This window comes from Strongylocentrotus purpuratus, unplaced genomic scaffold (genome assembly GCF_000002235.5).
Source record: "Strongylocentrotus purpuratus isolate Spur 01 unplaced genomic scaffold, Spur_5.0 spur5_scaffold_5, whole genome shotgun sequence".
NCBI classification, from domain to species: domain Eukaryota; kingdom Metazoa; phylum Echinodermata; class Echinoidea; order Camarodonta; family Strongylocentrotidae; genus Strongylocentrotus; species Strongylocentrotus purpuratus.
This window is the reverse complement of record NW_022145611.1, coordinates 12,505,736-12,527,733: the sequence shown is the minus strand read 5'-3', so window position 1 is coordinate 12,527,733 and position 21,998 is coordinate 12,505,736. Positions and strand designations below refer to the sequence as shown.

Below are 21,998 nucleotides of genomic sequence, written 5' to 3'. Positions count from 1 at the left end.
CCCCTAAATTTACTACCCCACTTTATCTAAAATATGAATACAAATGACAATATGTTACAGAGTAATGTTCATTGTCGAAGAACGGATACATAGACAGGCACCACCAATGTTGAGGCTGGAACTGGATTAACTCTGTGTTTGATGATGGGATTTAATGCCCACATGTATACACCTAACTAGAAATGCATGTTAATCACATGAAATGTCCCAAAACAAAAAATTGGTCCAAACAGAAGTATATAAATAGACTTTAAATGGAACGCTTTCACTTAAACCACATCATATTTGTTTTTGGAAGACTTTGATTTCTTACTCTTTCATCTACTGAAATTCTTTTTCTTCAAGAACTCATTAATGAAAACAAGTATAAAAATCTAATTACTTAATATACATCATCTCCCAAATAAAAGTATTAATAAAACAAGAGTGTTATAAAAACTTTCAGCTAAAATAGTTTTATTTACCGGTAGCTAATCTGATATGATATTGTTAAAATGCCCCGCCCCCCCCCCCCCAAAAAAAGAGAAGAATACTGCGCATATTGAAGTTACAACAGTCTAAGTACAAAGTGTCATCATCAAGTGTATTGTATGTTGTATATTGGTTTAACATAAAATTGCAAGTATTCTCATAAATGGCACACAGGAAGAAAAAATAATATTAATCAAAATACAATATTTTTTTTCACATGTGTGGTAATTCCTGATATTTGTCATGTGGATACTCTATTATTCAGTGCAATTGTGATCTATATTCAATCCCTATATAATGTACCCTATGCACTTTAAATATTAAAAATGCTACTCATATCCACACACTAGTGATAATGATAATGATAATCACCATTACACAAATCAAAATTATATACCCAATTTAGGAAGTGATTTTACATATCATCATTATCCTCATTTTAGATTCAAATTAATTTATTCATCCTAAATTGCATGCAATATTAATCTGTGATTACAAAGTATTTTCCCTTGAATCATAAACAACCCCACCTGCTTGCATAGATTTTTCTGAGAAGCTTTGAATACCGACAAAATCCTCCCGGCAATATGACACATCCACAAAGCACATCGTTTCCTCAGCCAGGTGCAAGCATGGAGAGCTGGCTGCAGTCAATGCAACTTAATATGCACGGATTGACACAAGAGAGAAAATATATCTTTCATTATATCCCATTACATTACATTTCAAACTAATGTAAAATGTATTATTTTGTATACAGAATGAAAGATGATAAACGGATCAGAATCAAAGAGTTGCAGGCAGGAGTAGGAAATATCATTCTAGAAAGACCACACTGAACTGAAGTACTATTTCTCTCGACTGCAAGGCTATCCGTTGCAGCTAAACTTGAATTCAGCCTGAATGTAAATATATATATGTAAACCTGTATATATTTATTTTTTAAATCTCTTCACTGAAATATTTCATGCAGAAAGAGCAGTTGAGCATGGAACTTCTGTCTACCGGTATTTAAAAATCTTTATTATTCAGAGTTGAATGCAAATCTTTATTAAAGATTTGTTATAAAACATCAGCAAAATTTAACTTGTTTTTGTTGTTCTCTTACCAAAGCTTGTAACACAATCAAACCTGCTTTAGTGACCAACTATCTACCAAGACCAAATTTTTTGTTTCCCTTGAAAATTATTTTTCATTAAAACGTGTACTATAGGCACCTGTACATAAAGACCACCTGCCTATGAAGACCACTTTTCTTGTCTCCCTTGGGTGGTCTTTATAGACAGGTTTCACTGTTTGACCTTACAGACTTTACGTTTCTACCTGTGGTTTGGAAAGAACTACAGAAAATATGTGTGTACACAAATGTTGTCTATCGATTTAATCAAAACAGAAGTACTGATGAGAACACACAATCTTCAGCAACAGTTGGTAATGTGGAATTCACAGAACGTAATTGAAAAAGAAAACATGTATTTGAATGACTAAAATCCATCATATTTTCACTATTTTTACAGTCTCTGTAAAGATGGATTTGATGTATCTTTACATACTAGTAAGGCCTCTTCAAATAAAGTTAGGCCGAGCAAACTCTTTGGACAGTATGTACACCATTCATAGCACCATATTAACAGCAAAAATGAAATGGACGGATTCTGCACAATGGTCAAGCTAGAGCATAAAATCCTCTACACAAGCTTGAATAGACACTAGAAAAGCTGCATTCATATGGGAATGTAATATGTATACATAATACTAATAATAAAATATCCACCAAGTAAGGTGCTCAAGGTGCTCCAATGTTACCTGGCTCTGCTATAGGCTACTGATTTCAGGCTACTGAAAAGTTACTCACGGCAGACTTAGCATTGTCAAATATCATCTTTACTAGTTGCATATATGTAAATGTCAAGGTCCATCAGTGTGTGTAGATAAAATCAGGGGCCACTGTCTTTTTCCAGAGCTGTACTAAAGGAAAGATCAAAGTCCCAGATGAGTAAGGAATGAAGATACTCTCATTCCAGTGATAAGAAGGACTCCAAGTGCTTTCATAGGGTCAAAGATGTCCCTTTTATTTACTGCCTGACCTGTATTATGTGTTTTAGACTTTGGTGGTAGCTGCATTTGTTCTCCTATGAGCTGTGAGCAATGACCAATGCCCTTGTCTACCTCTAATCTATTTGATCTTCTTCATGGCACCTCAGGTTAAACCCAAGTAGTCACATGTTTCTAAAGAAGCTAGGAACTGTAACTGCTGACTGCCATTCCAACCTATGCAGTGATGGTATCACTGAGGTTTGAACTACATCGATCCAGCCTCGATCTTGTCTATTCCATGTCTCTAGCTTTGTATTTCTTCACAGGGCTTGAAGTCAAACATAACCCTCCACATGTTTCCTACGTGTCAAAGAAGTCATCTTTCCCTGCTGCCTGACCTGCGCCATACGCATTGCCTGTCCATCCTTGATTGTCATCAGAGTCTGAAGCATAGTCAAGGCTCTTGTCGACCCTTGGTCCATTGCTATGTACCTTCTTGGTAGGACTACTCCTACCATTATAGATCCTCTCTGATGTGGTGGATGCAGATCCAAGGCCAGCATTGTTATCACCATCCAACCAAGAGTCCACATCTGTACAAACGCAGAGAAAAAAATAATTAAAAAATTTGGGGGGCTACTTTTCAAGCTTGCTTGCATAAAAATAACACTCTTTAATTTGTTTTGCATTAAACTCTATGCAAATTTTGGGGGGCTCTTTTATGACTTTCGGGGGCTATTTTTGGCATTTTGGGGGCTAATTCACCCCAAGCCCCCGTGTATTTTTGTCACTGCATACAAGGATATGATAATTCAATGTACATTGACCAAAACTGACTGTCAAACAAGCAAGTGACCTATAATTGTGGAAATATATTTTGTATTAATTTTTCCTTTTAAGGAGAATGGACCACCACAATATGTAGTGTGAATCACACTACATATTGTGGTGGTGATAGTAATTGAACAATAAAAGTTTGTATCAGACATGCAATTACCATGTTCATTATAGTGATAAATGCAGAACACAATAATTTATGAGATGTTTTCATTACCAAGGCTCCATTAAAAGGAATTTATTGCAGCCTTCTGTACATTCTTTGACATCATTGAATTCATTTCTAACTTTCTATCTGTTTTTGTTGTTGTAATTGTTATGTGTACTCTTTTTTCTTGCTTTATTCATTTTATTATACCTTATACTATGTGTAATTCAAATGTTTATCGTTTATGTATTCATATTTGTTTTTATTATTTGGCTACAGAACCTGTTGGCCAAGCAGCTCTCTAACTAAAAAGGCAGCTTAGTTAAAATTAGACAACACATGAATTGAATAAATCCTTTCATTTACTTATGTAGATAAGTATAAATTTATGTGCATGTGATTTTTAAAAAGTCATATTTGCATATATGTTTTGATCATTTTTTTCTTTTACAGAATAGAATAAAAATTGAAGCTTGACACCTGAAGATAAACATGAGCCTTACCAATACATCAAAGAGCTCATTAAGATAACCCGCACAGTCAACATATATGTATGTATCTACCAAAATTTCATTTTTGTAACACCTTGTTCAAAGAAAAACATATAAAAGAGCAGCTGCCCACTGTCGTTTGTAAGGCGAAACTTCCTGCCTGCATCAAAGAAACCTCCCAATCTACAACCAACTGTTCATGGTAACAATTTTATCGTGTAGTTCTCAAAATATCCAATCCTCTTGATGACAAAGTTTTCTGTTACTTCTATGGAGGAACTTTCTTTACATTTTTCAAAAAGAGAAGAAATTCAAATAGCGGCTAAATATGGATTCCTACTTGTATGCACATAAATATAAATCTTAAACATAATACAGACAGTCAAACCTGCTTCAGTGATCACCAGTATAGAAAGACCACATGTTCATAAAGATCGAAGAACATTTTGTTTCCCTTGAATATTATCTTTTATTGAAAATCATCTTTTATTGAAAACTTGATGTACAGGAACTGGTACATGAAGAAGACCACCTTCATATCAAAACCACCTGCCTATAAAGACCCCTTTTTCCTGTCTTCTTTGAGCAGTCTTTATATACAGGTTTCACTGTACTTGGCTTACATACTCACCATCTTCTGCATTGAAAGTCTCGTCTTTTTCCACATCAAAGTGATTCTCCTCGTTCTCCTCCTCCCTCATCCTCCTAGCCCTCTCCTTGGCCTGCTTGGCTCTCAGTTCTCTCTTCTTCTGCTTGGCAACGACATCAGCCTGAGCCTTGGAACGGTTCTTGCTGGCAGAGTCAATCTTTTCTTCAAGCTATTTGTTTGGACATGAACAGAAAAGGATTTACAACGATTTACCCTTGACACTTTGATTGAAGGAAACCTGGAGTTCTGGTATGCATGGGTGTGATATTAATGTATTTAAACATCATCAATCAAATTATCATAATACACAAAACCATCAATCAACAAATCAACCTCTAATGACATTCAATTAGGCAAGGGAAATAAAAGCAATAATTTTAGGGTGTTTTTGTCTTTTGATGTCCCATCCTAACATGAAATACCAGATAAAATATCTGAAAGTTGAATCGACTCATTTGGAATGGATTACTGGATAATAAATGTATCAAAGATTGGGACCTATTTACGGTAGTCCACATTCACACTAACCTTCCCATTTTTAAGTAAATTGACATGAAGAAAATAAAATCTCATCTATGTCTCTAAATGTTTCAAGACAATTTCCATTTAGTAACAAATAAGATGACAATTGTTCAATGGAACCATACCTTCTCTCTATGCTCTGCACTGTCTTGAATGTTACCAAACTGCCTTGCAAGTATCAGCTCTTTCCGCCTCCTAGATGACCTCTTTGAACTCTGACCTCGTTCTTCAAGGACCTGAAGAGAAATGACATTGGTATTGCAGTTGATCTAGATTCTTTTGGGTGCACTGCATGCTTGACTTTTGCAGTTGAACTACATTGTTGATAAAGGTACACATGATACCCCCTTAAAAAAAGAAATAGGGAACAAAATCCTACTATTCCTTTTTTAATTACTGTTACAGTATTCAAAGTCCTGTAATTGCTTGTTTTGCAGAGGATCTGGATAATGTTTTTAAGGCCATGCATGTGCATTGGGTACTTTGTTTAAAGCCTAACTGCACTAGTTTGGCCAGGAGGGATTAGACCTCCCTGCGTGTTCACGGACAGCTTGGTGATTATCTCATCAAATCAGCTCTCACTTAACATTAGAAAGAGGGGATCATGGGGAACCAATAGGTACCGTTTACAAGTGGTGCAGTCCCTACTGTATAGTCTCACCTCAAGATTACTTATTTTCTGGTGTGTGGGGGGGGGGGGGGGGTGAAAATTCAGCATATCTTAATCCATTAAACCAACAGCATCATACCATCACATTGTATGTCTTAATTGTCACACTAGTCTTCTTCTTCCTGCAGTCTCCATTATATTTCCCTCAAACATTTTTAGTGGGGGAGGGAGGGAGCTAGGGGTGGGGGGGGAGAAAGTTGGGCATATCTTTAAAAAAACATCATTCTGTGACATCATACAAAGTGTATGTCTTGTCATACCTGTCTCCTTCTCTCCTCAGACTCCATTAGTTTTTCCTCAATCATATCCGCAGTAAGAGTTGGTTCCCTTTTCATTTCCAATTTCTGTAGGTAAAAAGAAATATGGAAAATGACGAGGGAATAGAGTACTGTGCATGAGACTATGAGTAAGGGCTTGTTCAGATATGGTGAGGTAAACTACCGCAAAAAAGCTGCCGCGACCTTTTACTTGTAAATGAATGACAACTGCACGCAACAAAGGACTTGCATGCATTTACTGAGCTAAATGTTAGATACAGAAAAGGGAAGCTTATTACACTTTATTTCATCATTTAAAAACAACTGTGGTTTTGCAGGTTCATATCTGAACGAGCCTCAAATGTAAATAATGACAAAAGTTTAGACTACAAGTATTGGACATTGATTTTTTTTATCTTGAAATTTGAGCTAAAATATTGTGAACTAGGACTACATGTATTTTATCAATCAATCTCGGTATTCACAATTTTTATTTTTGAACAAAGGTGGCTGGAAATTATTTATCTCACTATATACTTTCAAAATATACCCATTTATGTCTCAGAGACGTAAATGCAAATCAAAATCATCTTTTTCGACAAAAATAAAATGACTTTGACTACCATAAGCAAAGTACACACATTGGATACTTGACCTGGGGGGTGTTTCACAAAGACTAAGATCAACTTTAAGTTGGACGTAACTATGGCAGGCCATTCGTGCCACTGTATGCTCTCACCGTTCACTGGCATTGGTCTCTCAAGGGACGTACAAATCATGGTCACAAATCTACAGAACTTTTATTTTTTGATAATTCATTATTGAAGGAATGATATTACTTAAAGTTCATAATGGTGGAAGCAAACAGTGACATAAACAGCCTGTCATATTGAAGTCCAACTTAAAATCAATCTTAATCTTTGTGAAACAGTCCCCAGCTCACACAAGCCAGATGAACCCCACACCTATCGGTTTCTTGACAAGTCTCTGTTCAATTCAGTCATTGTTTGACAAACTCTTCTAATAAACACACACACATTGTTTGCTAAGCAAGCACACCCTTAGAAACCAAGTATCAGCCACTGATAAAAAATAAAAAAAGATTGCAGACAGGAACTAATGGCCTGCAAAGTAAACAAGTTAAAGTTGTTTCTGGTTGCAGTATTAAAACAAGGGAAAAGATGAAACCACAAACTTTCCACATGAATGGATCAGAATGTATGGATCCAACGTGTATTTTGAAGTCTGGAAATGATGACCATTTATTTCCATGAAAACCCAAGAGGTTTCTGGCATAATTGTGCAACAGTTTGAATAACATGAATGCAGACCAATTTGTATCAAAATGGATGGCAGTTTTGAGATGCATGAAGAGAGAAATAAACCAAAATACATGTATATTCATATTCTATTCATAGTTATTATGACAACATTCTTGATCGTATTACATCTGTACATGTCATTAATAGGATGGGAATTAAAATAATATGGTCACCGGCTCACTGCTCTTTTTCACACATACAGTATATGTATATGGCAAAGTTCTGATATTATCTCCCCCCCCCCCCCCACAAAAAAAAAAAAAACGCAATCAGTGCAAATAGGAAACATTGCACACCATGCACCAAAAAGGAGATGACTATCTCCCTAAGGAAATGTCAAATTAATGATTCAATTTTTTTCAATACTTTGGGTAACATTGAATACAGTTCAATTTGCAACCATTCCACAAGTGTACAATTCGTGCTCTTTATTTCATGAATACATACAACAACAATCAACTCACCTGTAATCTCCTGGGTGGATGCCTGGCAATAATACTTTCCCCTTGATCCTTGTCATGGTCTACCATCACTTCAAAAGCCAAAGCCTTTGTAGGCGAGACACGCGGCTCACTGGACGACTTTGTCTCGTTATTGTTTGATTGTGAGGTTGATTCTTGATTGGCAGCCTGTCTCCTACGACCGTCTGATGTCTTGGCACTGTCAATGCCACTGTCCCTGCCAGAGGTACGACTGTTTGCTCTGTGCTCCGCATTGTCTCTAAGCACTGACTCGAGGCTTTTGTTGATTGGAGCAGTCTTGCTTCCGGGTCTAGAGTTGCTGTCAAGAGTTGCTAGTGAATTATTCTTGCTGTTCGTTGGAGTGGAATTTCCACACCCCATTGCGTACTGGAAAGCTGTTTCAGATCTTGAAAACTACATCTATTCTTCCGACAGTTCTTTTATGTTTCAGAAGACCAGTGAGAGCCACGTTACGATGAAATTAGAAACACATGTGTAGAACTGTAGACCCTGCAAAAGAACAAGAAAGGATTGAAAGTGCATAGATCTAGATACGTACCTGGTAACCCTCCTTTACTCCATTACCAACTGGGTATAACAATGCATAAAACAACAGGGGTCGATTTAAAGCCTTTTGATAGACCTGGCTCTAAGTCTATTTCTTACTTCATGAATTTAATGATTTTATTAGATCTCTGGACTTGGATGTACTTCACATAAATTGGGAAAAAGTAAACTTGATGTTTGAGATCTACAATGTGCATATACATGTAGATCTACTCATCAAAATATTGATCTACGCTGTACTGTATGAATGGAGATTTTCATCTTCTCTACACAATTGCTTTGCCCTGGCCCCTTATTCAAATCAGAACTATCCAACAAACTTTAATACACAATACAAGTTTAGTCAAAGTCAAACTCAAACTAAACAAGCATGAAGCCATAATATCATAGAAGAGTTTTGATAGACCTTGACTGGATGCATTTAATGATTTTATTACTTACCAAAAATGGTATGCACAATTTTCGTTATATCAAATGTAGGACTTAGCATTTAGAGGACTTAAGACTTAAGACATGATCTAATGCAATGTTAATCGTTAACTGGGATTGTATCTGACAGCCGATATTTGGGAAACTGTCTCTCAAAATTAAAAGACTTTGTCAAGGTATTTGATAGCCTATTATTACTATTTGTAATACCAATTTCATTTATTTACATTTGCTGGAAAGAGATTACTGTACCTCAGCTCAAAATAAATATATGATAAGCAGTTAAGCACATTCCTAATGAAGTATTACCCTTTTGACCATCTACAGTTGTATGGTGGTGTGACCATAGTTTGCGCATGACCTTAAATCGCTATCCTGATATGGCCAATGAAAAGAGGAACCAAAAACTTACTCAGAGACAAAATCTTTGCAGTCCATTTGGTAATAATTTAAATGAATAAATTTGTGTAGAATATGAGAAATCATGGATCAAATATCACACTTCCTAATATCTTTAAAATCTTTGCACTTTGGTCACTCCATATCCATCATACTTTTTTCATATCTTTTTATTAATAATAATATGATCCATACACAAAACCTTTTAAGTTTAGAGAGACAAAAATTTGGTAGAGAAAAAATATCTCATTGTTGTTTCCTTTGATTTTTGTAAGCATAGATCTAGGCCTTTACTTAGATCTATTATTAGCCCAAGTCTCCAATAATGGCAGTATACAATGTAGAAGGGCCTCAGTGGAAAACAGTATGTTACTACTGATGGAGCCACCCTACCGAAACAAGACTAGTAAATAGGTCTACCGGTAGATAAAATAAAGTTCGCCAGCCACTGAATTCTTCAACATAAACAGTTTAACTTTTAAAAAATCCAATTTATCCCAATCTATATCTATAGATCTAGATCTAGTCTAGCTAGGTTGATTTTAGATCCTCCTAGACCTAGTCTAGATCTAGTGTAGTGAGTAGACCCCTAACTTTTTTAGTGTATTAAAAAAAGTAAATCTAGACATTTTTAAGGGGAAAAAATCCTAATTAAGGGAAGAGGCGTAAATATTTACTTCTGAATGACAAACGCCTATAAACTAAGACAACAACGAAAACAATTTGGGAGACAATCTCTCAGTCTCACTCAAAATCAAATCAAATCAGCCGTGTGTCACTGACGTCGTGACGATCCGTCTTTTAAACTAGTTTTTATTAACTTTAACAAACATGAATGAAAGAACCACGGCCAAGTCTAGATCAACTAAATATCTGTTGGTGCAAACAAAGTTCTAGATATACATGTAGAACTATAGAGAACATCATAGAAATAGAGAACATCATGATCATGCACAGAAAACCATCCAGCTTAGCTTAGCGATTTGTGGGATAGGCTAGTCCGCTAGGCTCGGGGACTTGAAGCTCGTGGAGCGCTGGAACGTTCATCAGACTCGGACTAAACTAAAAGTCATCATGGATGATCACATTACAACCTTCAAAATATCTTACCTCTAAATGATTTCACACGATGAAGATACTATATCTGACGAGACCAATACTTCAATATCTATGTAATATGAATGTTTACCGATGAAGTTCACACAACATTCCGCAAATAGTAATATTTCGACGAATACGGTGCTACTGAGAAAACTTTCGTTAACTCCAACTTGGCGAAGTTAGCTAATGTGGACGATTCCATTATTGTTTTAGGTGTTTCGGTATAACAAAATAATTATAAATATATATTTTTCAGCACAATTGAAGTAATTTTCAGACAAAAATTTGCTGGAAAATACTTAAAGTGATATGCTATAATATTTTCTCGAATCTTTGAAACTATTAACACATATTTTCTAAACAACTTTATCTTCCATTTAAGATGCTGCCCTTCCCTCTTTCAATAAACAACGTGGCCGCGTCTGGTGTCTTAGCAACTGACTCCGACCTCGGTCGTGTAATGGCTTTCTGCGAACTTGTGAAGGAGTCTTTACATTGATTCCCGATTCAACCTTGTCAAATATTTCAAAATCATTTGACCTAAAAAAAGTACGATGTCTGACTTGCCAATTGACTTCACTGATTATGATTGTTATATCATCCAGAAAATTCAGTGTGTACTGTCCTAATCAACCATACTCGGCGTCGATCGGTGTTGGTGTTGAATGGGGTGGTATGGGTAGTGATGAGGGTAGAGGGGGGGGGGGGGGGGGGGGGGGGGGGGGGGGGGGATTAGCGTTGATCCCGGGAAATGGGAGTATAACCACCTAATTAGATGTTGGTATGTATACGTACAAATTATTATCTCTACGACCTTTTTTGACAAAGGAAAATATATATTTATTTGCACACTAGTGACTGTCGTCGTTTGTTCAAGTTCATTTATTTACACTCACCATGAAAAATACAGAGTAGTCACATTTACAAATACAGAATAAACATACATAAATATCATACATCCAAACAAAAAAAATAACATAATGAGAGTGAAGGGATGAGCAGATTAGGAGAATAGTCTTTATGCAAGAGTCCATCCCTCATATTAAATATCGTACCATTGGAAGAATGAAAACAAAAAACAAGGAGGGGGGGGGGGGTAAAAAGCCTGGTAGTTTTATCGCACGTAATATTCAATTAAATATATTTCATATTTTCGTTTGATAGTTTGAAGACTTTTACAATGTTGTATATTTATGGGAATGGAATTCCAAATTTTTGGACCATCGAAAGATATTGATTTTTTCATTAAAGTTGTTTTAAATTTGTGGTAGGTGGAAATTAGATGGATTTCTAGTTTCATGAAAAGTCGAATTCAATTTCAAATACTTTAGAAGTGCACATGGTAATGATTCATTTCGACATAAGTACATGCAGACTGCAATATGATATTTACAGATATCAAATACATTGAGAAGCTTTAATTTATAAATTATAGGTTTCGAATGAGCTCTGTAGTGTGAATTTGAAATTAACCGGATGGCTTTCTTTTGCATTTTCAGTATTCTGTTCAGATTGGTTTGACATTCTATTCACCTCCAATGACCTCGGCAATTGTATTCAAACCTTGGTCTGGGCCTCCGTGAAATACAAGATCACTAGGGAAATGATGAATGTCTAGGTTCATAATGAATGAACTGCGGAACACTCAATATTTTAGAATTCACAGTATAAACAAGTGGGGAAGGATATAGCAGACGGGTGTTATTTTTAGGAACCTCCAGAAACGAGAAATTCCGGAATCGAGAGTGGAAATAACGAATTCCGACCTATTCCTGCCTATATTAAATGCACGAGTCGTCTTTTTAGGCAAGTATGCCTATTATTGTATCCATTTATTCGTTTGATATCTTTTTATATACTCATTTATTTATTTATTTATTTATTTATTTATTTATTTATTTATTTATCTATTTATTCATTCATTCATTCATTTATTTATTTATTTATTTATTTATTTATTTGTTTATTTATTTATTTGTTTATTTGCTTATTTTTGTATTTATTTATTTATCTAAATATATCTATCTACCTATTTATGTATGTATTTATTCATTTATGTTTTCATTTATTCATTTACTTATTCATTCACTTATTCATTTATTCCTTTATGTAATTTAAAACAGATTTGCTAAAGGGTCTATACTAAACAAAGTACGTGGTTGGTCTTTCAAAGGAAACGGGTTGTACTTCCCTCGACTACAACTTCTATACTACTACTACTACATGTACACATTATGATAAAACAATAGAAATAAGTTATCTTCATTTGTCAATTTGTTATTTGATTGAATAATAGGCCAATGAATGTATTTGAATATATCATAATCACCAGTTTCCCCACAGATGAATTTCTGTTTTTTTTTAAATCAGACAATAAATTATCCGTGAAATTATCTTGAATCATTAGATGTAAAATGATAGTAACCATAACAATTTTTTTTTAAATTGTGACATCAATTGAATCTCGTAAGACAGTAATTAAAGCTACAACCTCCCCCCCCCCCCCCCCGAGTTTGGAAAGGTTTTGTACTGTGATTTTCCCAATTAGGCCTATATCATTTTAGTTCATCAGTGAGATCGTTGATCAAATTCACGACTATCAAAATGTATACCAATTAGGCGCTAGCCAACATTAAATGGCAATTCAACCCTTGGTATAAGTTCATTTGTAATTGTATGAAAGCAGGAAAATAAAGATAAACATGCCCTAATAATTGTTTGAGTGTTTGAAATATGATATCACTAAATAAGTGTGAATCTCAATCTGGAAATTTGGTTCGCGAATCGTGGGGTAGACACGGACACTAACTCTTCCGTTTGTCGTGTACAAAAATTATCATTAATTTCTGTTTTTCTCCTATTAGTACTTTCTCAAGTTCCTTGGTGCAATACTCAAGATATAATAATGATAATGTGTTATGAAATAGGTCCTTTAAATGGAAAAGACACTCCTGAGTCATAGATTTTTGAAAAAATTACATTTACATTGGAACTAATGGGAAAGTTGTTCATCACTAAATCATAGAGACTTTACCGATTCAGCCAATTTGATTAGCCCACGCCCTTGGTGATTACAACTTTCAAAAAATTATAACACTCCCAAATGTTGGATTTACATTCAACCAGGGATATGTTTAAACTCACATATCCCTGATTCAACCGTGGTCCTACAATCCACATTGTATAAGGACATCTAATTTCACATTCAAACGAAATTCAATAATTTCCAAAATAATATGATAATTATTCTAAAATCCATTGTCAGCGTCAATAAAATAGGGGAGGGGGAAATTTGCACTGAGCACTGCACTGGCTTTTAAAATGAAATGAATTTTGAACGCCAGATGGCGGACATGTCAATTAAGTCACAGAGTCAGATTGGGTTTATAAACAATACTCGGTAGTGCTTTCGAGGATTTTAGATAATGAGATGCGAAGCCTCCATTTCCTTGACTGTGTATCCACGATGTGATTGTATGTAGTACAGCACTGAACGGTGCATCGGTGCATAGTGCTATCGTGTCTTTGTGTGAGTGGCTCGCTGCATCCACACCGTATGCTATCTTCTGCTGACCGCAGATGCTGTCTTATTTCTTCCAACATATGGACTTGAAGTGAGCATAATATTCTTCAAAGGAAAAGGTATCGGGTTATCAGAAGAGGATTGAGTGAGTATTCAATTTTCTATATTTAATTTTCTTAAGAATCACGAAGGTGAGATTGTAAAATATATCACCATTATTATTCAGTCACAGGGGGTAATATCACTAGTACAATGGTAGTGTAATTTAAGCGCCAAAACAGAGAATCATATATATATAGATGATGATAGTCATTCATGATGGTGGCTCCTTAGATGTACCGACGACATCCGCTTTTGTATAATGAAATTCTTAGTATACGACATAGCCAATGTACGACATTGCTCATGCGTTTAATCATTTGCTTTATAAAGGCACAGTATTTGCGTTGCAGAATCATACTTTTTTTTGTAAAACTTATATAATGATTATGAAGCTTATAAATTATAATGCAGTTTATTTATAAAGATCATCAGGAATGCTTTCCCGAGTTCACATTCCATCAACGTAACACAGATCACTTCACATGCATATTATATTCGAACGTTGTGATTGATGGGTAGCCTCCTTGACAATATTACAAGGATTTAGTCAAGGTTACACTTGAACTTTGAAGACCCTTCACTACTTTGCCCCTCCTATCGATTCTTGTCACCGGGGTATATGACAATAAATAACAATAGACTATATTCTATTTAACCTGCAATGCATTGAAGTACAATACCCCCGAACAGTAAAATGAATTGTTGCTCATTAGAGAAAGGAATTCCCGTAAAAGGATCTATCACATTTTAAACACCTCCTCCCGAAGTTGTACGCTTTAGGTTTAGTAGATCTTACCATACTCCTTTAATTCAAGGTTTAAATGTTATGTCCGCCTCTCTATTTATAATCTGTTTAAAATTTAATTATTTCTCTTTAATATTAATTACCGGCTAATTTTCGTCTGTTTCGAGTCAGAAGGGCATTAACTCATGTACTTTAAAACAAAGTTAACGCCCTTCTGGCTCTGAACAGATTATGATTTACACTTTAAGCTTATAGGGGTATATAGATCGTCTGAAATGATTATAGTAATTAAATGATTAACGAAGATTAAGTAATTAAAGGCAGATGGGAAGTCACGAATCATCAGATCGGGCATCTCTTGAAGGTTCTATGTCCCATTTGCAGGCCCAAAAAATGAAAAGGTTAAATTCCAACGGCATTTGAAAGATAATACTAATTTAGAACTTCCCTCAAAACGAAACGAAAATGAAAATGTCTTTAAGTGGGAAAATAACAACCATTATTTTTCGAATCGACTTAAGTGATTGCAATCACCTACGCAATAGTCTGATTTTCAGACCGTTTTAATGAATGGTCGTACGTTTTGTGCTGCACAAAGATTCAATTAGTTTAATTTTGGCCATTACAAGTGGTCAGTTATTAATCAAGACAAAATAATGCTCATGTATACCTGTTATACATCTCATTTCATTAATGTTATTACCAAAGAAAAAAAGATGTCAATCAGTCACTCAATAGTGTCTGACGACTGACGGTGAAGTGTAGAAGATAAACACGTTTCCTTGCATAATCTTAATACTAGGACACAGCTAATGTTTAAATTTCACAAATAGGTCATACGTGACAATATTCATAATTCCTGCAAAGTTCTACAGAATTTGATGTTGGCTGCAAAAGGGACATAGTATCTTTAACATAAATACGATGTTACATGATTTTATGAAATTGTAAACAAAGACGTTTTATTTTGTAGCATATTTAACGGATTTGTTTTTCCCACTTTTTCCTTAAAACCTGCATGGACGAGAATTTAAACATCTATATAATTTATATAATTTGGTATAGATAATGTTATCCGAAATCTGATGGTCAGGTAAATGATACAAACAATTTTCATAATCAGGAAAGGTCAACAATTAAAATGAGCCACTTATCAACTTTTGACCTGCCATGTGTTCAGCGTCTACAATCATTACAGACAAAATGTTCTTTCATTTCACCCTTACACTATTTGTTTTTCATATGTTTTTTACCCTTGTATGCATGGGCAGTGTAAATGATGTCTCTTTGCTCAAGCTACCCTTTGGAGAAAATATTAATGTCTGACAGTCCTTATTACGATGATGATCCTGTAATCGTGCTGTACTGTATATCATTTTGCTCTTTTACAATAAATCTTTCAAAATTGAGGATAATTAAGAGACCATGACGAACTGTTGGAAAATAAATATAATCTTTCATGTTTAGCAAAAACTTGCTATATACAAACATATGTTTTCAATTTGAAAATTAAATGGCATAATATTAAAAATTTATTTTGTTTGAATTTATAGTGTTTTCAATTGAGCTTCATATTGAATTAGCACATTATTATCCCTATACTAAAAAATGCGATTAGTAATCGCATTTTTTGTTTGCAGTTTTCTCATGAGCTTTAATGAGCAGCATATATTTTGCACTTATGATAATATTCAAAGACCGCATTAATTTTCCTCAAAGCTCATGCTTATCCGCAAATAATATCGACCTTGAATCTACTGATAAGCTGTATAAATATTGTTGCTAGCTATATTAATGCACACAATGTCATAAAGGCAATAAAATATTCATGGTTTTTATACGTGTAATTTGCATACTATTCATGGGAACATTTTGACAGGAAAATATACCAGAACGCTATACCTATTTAGCTCTTTCCATTAAATTGTTTATCGATGTCCATATCGATGTCCATATTTAATAATTGGTAAGTTTTGAAATGATATCCGATGATATTACAATGGCAATACAGGGCTGTTCACTCTGTATATAATTTAGAAATGCATGAATGATCATTTCAACCACATATAAGCAAGATGACGGTGTGAGATTAAGCCATATTCTGAACTCAAGTTACAATCCCTCTGCATGATAAAAAGCTATATCGGGAAACAAATATGAACAGTTCTGTAACTGTATCGGGCTGAGAGCTTGGCCATATGGCTTCATTTGATATCCGAGATAAGACACAAATAACACGTACATGTACCCGTTATTATTGTAAACCCACTGATTGATTACTGCTTGTGGCTTTAATATCATGACTATCAGAGGAGAAAGGAAAGGATATGCGGGTGCATTAAAATAAAGTTGATTTAGGCAAGACAGCATGCGTATGGAAGGGGATGAGCAATGCATACGGAGATTATTCATCGAATATTTCAATAAAAATATTTACCTTAATTTGTCATGAAAAAAACAATACATGGATAAAGAACACATAGTTTAACTTAAAGAAATATATCGTGCTTCATTTTTATTAGGGAGTTCACTTATTGAACAATGTTGTCCGAAACTTAGAAATGTTGTTATCTGCTCATAAAGGTAATCAGCATTATACAATTGAAACCATCTTGTTGGTATAGATCAAATTTCACTGATTATGATGGAGCGAAAATTGCTTCTGCAAACAGTCTTAGGTTTCTGAACAAGATACCTTGATTTTTTGTTTCCTTTCAAAATGTATCAAAAGACCTGATGATTCAACATGACAGGTTATTCATAAGATGAAAATGGTTGATCCGGAGCCATTTCAAATTATATTACCAGTCTCTTAACTCTATTCCCTAATTTACAGAATTAGCATCATGGACCGTCAAACGTTGGAGCGCATCTTGTGGACGAGTGTCATTTTTCTCATCGCTCTCCTCCATCTGGTCTCCATGACAACCGGTCACACTGCGCAGGGGAAGAATATCAATCCACACGACCCTACAGACCAATCTAACAAATTCAGAGACCCTGAATTCGTCAGAAATAAAGAGTATGTGTATATATAGATTGTAGTTTATCCAACTGATCTAAATACATCACTAAGGTGCTCAATAATAGGTCTGGAGAAAGATCAATATTACATTTGACTTACCAATAAAACATGACGACAATATGTACATATTCTGATTGATCCGGATAATTATTATATTCAAGTAGGCCTATGTCAAGAGTCCAAACGCAGCACTTACGAATGAAAAAAATAAAAAATAGTTTGTGGTATCCGTACACTACTCGACGCATCTCAGGGATCGTTGACCTTCGTGGATTATGAACATTCTAGATCTGATGTTTATGTGAGCCCCCTCCCCTGCAGGTGTGTATCCCCCTCTAACTATTACAATATTAATTTTAGCTTCGTGACGTTGTCGATGAATATGCATGGAACAGCTTGAAAGGACTAACACGTTATTGCTGTATTTTTATGATATACTGAATTAAATCTTGTCCTTTATTTCAGGCACGTCAAAGAACATTTAGAAGGACAAGTCGATACAGATGAAAAGGAAATGACAGACGAAGAACTCGAGTTCCATTATTTTAAGTAAGTATATACTTACTTCTATGTACGAGGTATGTTATCAAGGAGATTAAGATATAGTATAAAAACAAACAACATCATTATATCTAAAATAATATTGTAAGTAATGAAATTAAGACGAATGATAATTATTATGCGGAACAATATTCTCATATTTTTATGAAATAGATTGACATTAATTTTGTTCATGTCGTTCAAAGTTTGTACACCTTTTTGCAAATCCCTACATCTAAACATTTTAGTCCATGAATATGAATATTGAAAGAAAGAGAGAAAAGAGCTATAAATATATTTTCCCTCTCTTTTACAGACTACATGATTTCGATAATAACACCAAACTAGACGGTCTTGAGATTATGGCAGCTATAAGTCACGTGGTGCCTTTTGAACCTCCTGAAAAAGACATGTCGGTGAATCAAATCGCAGATGCAAGGGTCAAGTATTTTTCAGGTGAGTATTTTAAGGGGAACAGAGAAATGTAGGGACTCTATTTTGTCATGGTCGTGGAAGTAGCTGGTTTTTGAAACGATTTGTCCGATAGATTTAAATCCACGCTGCACTTATAGCTACTTGCTCCCTCTATAATAACAAACAATACATAATCGGTGACCATTGATCCCCCATGATCCTCTTTTTATTATGTTAATTGAGAGCTGATTTGATGAGATAACCACCTGTCCAGTGACCTTGCAGTGTAGTTCAATCCCTCCTGTTCACTAGTATTGATGGGCTTTAAGACAAAACTATGCCTCCCATCAAAGTATCGCGAAATGAAATTCTAAAATCATGGAATCATCATTAGATAGGAGTGTACAACTGTCAATATTGCTGCTCATGTGATTTTATTTTTGACTGATTTCTCATTTTTTTAAATTCAAAATGTGAATAGGAATATATATATATATATATCTTAACGAAACATGTTGATACATTGATTTAAAAAGACCAATCCATATTTCAAGTGTACCTATATAATTATGATGAGTTTCTTTTATGTAACCATGGACCTAAAAACTACGGAAATGAACGGAGGGAGTCTAGTTTTACTAGTCTTAGTTTAGAAGTCCGTGATCTATAAAGATACATTTCTTTCCTCTTTCTTGTTTCTGCTTGTAGGTATCATCGATCAAGTAATGCTGGATGATGACTATAACAAAGATGGATATCTTACCTATTTAGAATATGTCTTGTCAAGACGAAGGCATCAAGACGAACCATGAAGATATTTCATTTCTTTTTTTCTTTGTTCAAATTTGTGTTCATGTTATGTTTCATTCTGTTTCGTTTACTTGTATTAACTATAACAAAGGCCTATTGTTAGCGGTTTTTAATTTTGATTTTTTGATTTTTTTTTTGTTGTTTTTGTTTTGTTGTTCTATATTTATGATAGAGACGACAACCACGGGGTAAGGTGTTGGAGTGACACGTCTCCCCTTGCAAAATTTTCCAGTTTGAAACAAAAAGTAAAATTAAAAATTAAAATGGTTTGACCTCTACAGAACATCTTTTTAGGAAACGTAGTGCTCTATCCGCATTCAAGGTTTATTTCTTATTAATTAAATGGAACTCTATATCATTCTGTGGGGTCGCAATGTTCAGTTGTAGCATATACGGTGTTCATATTGAGTTGTTTGATTTTATATGGTTCATTGATAAAAACGTACATTCAAATAGCAGCCAGAGGCTGAAACAAATTGAGTTTACAATGTGCCTGAAGAAGCATTATCGTCAAATTATAGGCCTACTGCAAAATAGTATATTCAGTAGGCGATATCAGGGAAAGTGTGATAATGCATTAATGGGGCCACCCGGCATAAACGTATAAACATTACAAAAACACTGTTCTGTAATCATTCTGCAAGCCATGCGCTTCATTATGTTGAATAAAAAATGACTGGGATTTTTATATGACTTGTGTTCAAAAGGAAAAAGTGAGTATTATTATGTTCAGAGATTGAAAGTGCAAAATGTTTCGCTACGTCGCCGCGCTCTCTTGCAATGATAATGAATACAATACAAAGTTTTTTTTATACTTCTTGTTTTGGGATGGGGTTACCCTCACAAATTCCTCCCCCTTTGTCGCCTCACTCCTATGCACATGCCGCCCCTCCCCTCTCCGACCTGACCCACCCCCCCCCCCATAAAAAAATAGCCTATACAGTCATGTATATCACAAAATCACAGCCCCTGTATTTACCAAGGACCTATGTATGATTACTGTTTTTTGGTCAATATGTTTGTATTTAGCTAAATGCTTCAATTCGAGTGCATCGAACATTCTTCACGATTCTTTTCTTCTTTTTGTGTGTGCACACTATAATATGGTGCTAATTTTGTCATGGTTTGAAATCATCTCAGCGATGGAACGATGAATTCTATGAATTTTACTCTTTTTTCTTTTTATTGCTTTTACGGAGATTACTTTGTATCGATAAAGAGGTACTATGCTTCAAGTCTTAAGTTTATCATTAAAGGCATGTTTAGATTTTAATGTTCATTGATTTTGATGTTCATGTGCAATACATGTTGATATTTTGTTGTGCATTGATGTTTATCTAAGATTTAATTTCATAAAGTAGCTTGTAAGATTATGCCTTCATACTACTCAGCTTACACTTAAACAAAAAAATGATTTCCTCGGGAGATATCAAAATTATTTGTGTTAAACAAGCAACCAATCATAACCGTTTATTTGATCTAAATTATAGTCCGACATAATCTACCAACTGAAATCTTTGCCGAAATAATATGACCAAACGTAACTCAATTAATAATGGGAGGAAATTAATACCGGGGATAATTTTAGGCACGTCGGCTGGATGATCATTTTGATGATCAACCGAAAGGGTCATTATCATAGGTGTATCCCTGATTGTACAATGTATAGCTTATTTTGTGAATATGAACAATTATTATCATCAGGCAATGGACAATTCTCGTTAGATGCAAGCATTACCATTTTTTTTAGTTAACATACTTTTTTTCTCATCTTCGATTACATGTTGTTTGTTTTAAATATGTATCTGTCATGTATGATTGCTTTTCAAAGTTACTTTTTAGTCACCGTGTATTAATAAATTGATTGATATGCAATAAAGACATTCATTCGCATTTTGAGGAAGGAATTCTGTCAGTGTCTTTCGTCCGTTGTCAGATACATTTTTTTCATAATGTGAGTGTCGAAAGAGATATATAGAGCATGGATACAAGAGAAAGATAATGCGAGAGAAAGAGAGAGAAAAGAGAGAGAGAGAGAGAGAGAGAGAGAGAGAGAGAGAGAGAGAGAGAGAGAGAGAGAGAGAATGAGAGCTGTCAATATTATTGCAATCTTGCATTATCACAGCGAACAATGAGTAGGGTGTGCAGCAAGCAGGAAAAAAAGCCCATTGTAACCGGAAAGATCCATCGTTTCATATAAGCAAGCAACTTTTCTGTTCAGTTGACGGAGAGAGAAATTAGACGGAGAGAGAGAAATTAAAGAGAGAGAGAGGGGGAGGGAGGGAGAGAGAGAGAGGGAGAGAGAGAGAGAGAGAGCGAGATATAGAGAGGTTTTTTTTTGGGGGGGGGGGGGCTCCTGCTTTTTAGTTTACGAATTATTGCTAGTTCGCAAAATATGCGTGGACAAAAATTAAGATATAGGGCCTATATAAATAAGCATTTAAAAACAATTACGTGGAAGGAGGGATCGGTAAAAAT

At 34.9% G+C, this 21,998-nt stretch overlaps 2 protein-coding genes across 3 annotated transcripts; one reads left to right on the top strand and one right to left on the bottom strand.

Annotated features, from left to right (window-relative positions):
• Window positions 1-2,827: 2,827 nt before the first annotated feature.
• Window positions 2,828-10,562, bottom strand: LOC755333 (vicilin-like seed storage protein At2g18540). 2 transcript variants are annotated; one of them, XM_001189437.4, is made up of 6 exons: window positions 10,371-10,562; window positions 7,869-8,375; window positions 6,086-6,169; window positions 5,281-5,391; window positions 4,616-4,802; window positions 2,828-3,101 (listed from the first exon to the last, which is right to left on the bottom strand). In XM_001189437.4, the coding sequence occupies exons 2-6, from the start codon at window positions 8,244-8,246 to the stop codon at window positions 2,869-2,871; spliced, it is 993 nt and encodes a 330-aa protein (XP_001189437.1). In that variant the 5' UTR covers window positions 8,247-8,375; window positions 10,371-10,562; the 3' UTR covers window positions 2,828-2,868. The 2 variants fall into 2 exon arrangements, with proteins under 2 accessions (XP_001189437.1, XP_030855208.1); XM_030999348.1 differs by having other exon boundaries at window positions 10,450-10,556.
• A 3,282-nt stretch (window positions 10,563-13,844) lies between these two features.
• LOC756261 (multiple coagulation factor deficiency protein 2 homolog) lies at window positions 13,845-19,650 on the top strand. The gene is made up of 5 exons (XM_001194225.4): window positions 13,845-14,029; window positions 17,568-17,753; window positions 18,222-18,305; window positions 18,613-18,752; window positions 19,419-19,650. Exons 2-5 carry the CDS (start codon window positions 17,578-17,580, stop codon window positions 19,520-19,522), a joined length of 504 nt encoding a protein of 167 aa, XP_001194225.2. The 5' UTR covers window positions 13,845-14,029; window positions 17,568-17,577; the 3' UTR covers window positions 19,523-19,650.
• The last annotated feature ends 2,348 nt before the right edge of the window (window positions 19,651-21,998 follow it).

Coding starts and splice junctions, on each gene's coding strand:
- LOC755333 (XM_001189437.4), bottom strand. CDS start 8,246: ATGGGGTGTGGAAATTCCACTCCAACGAACAGCAAGAATAATTCACTA. Junction 4,803..5,280: donor GTGCAGAGCATAGAGAGAAG/GTATGGTTCCAT, acceptor CCAAACAAATAG/CTTGAAGAAAAGATTGACTC. Junction 3,102..4,615: donor GACTTTCAATGCAGAAGATG/GTGAGTATGTAA, acceptor GCGTTTGTACAG/ATGTGGACTCTTGGTTGGAT.
- LOC756261 (XM_001194225.4), top strand. CDS start 17,578: ATGGACCGTCAAACGTTGGAGCGCATCTTGTGGACGAGTGTCATTTTT. Junction 17,754..18,221: donor GAATTCGTCAGAAATAAAGA/GTATGTGTATAT, acceptor CCTTTATTTCAG/GCACGTCAAAGAACATTTAG. Junction 18,306..18,612: donor CTCGAGTTCCATTATTTTAA/GTAAGTATATAC, acceptor TCTCTTTTACAG/ACTACATGATTTCGATAATA.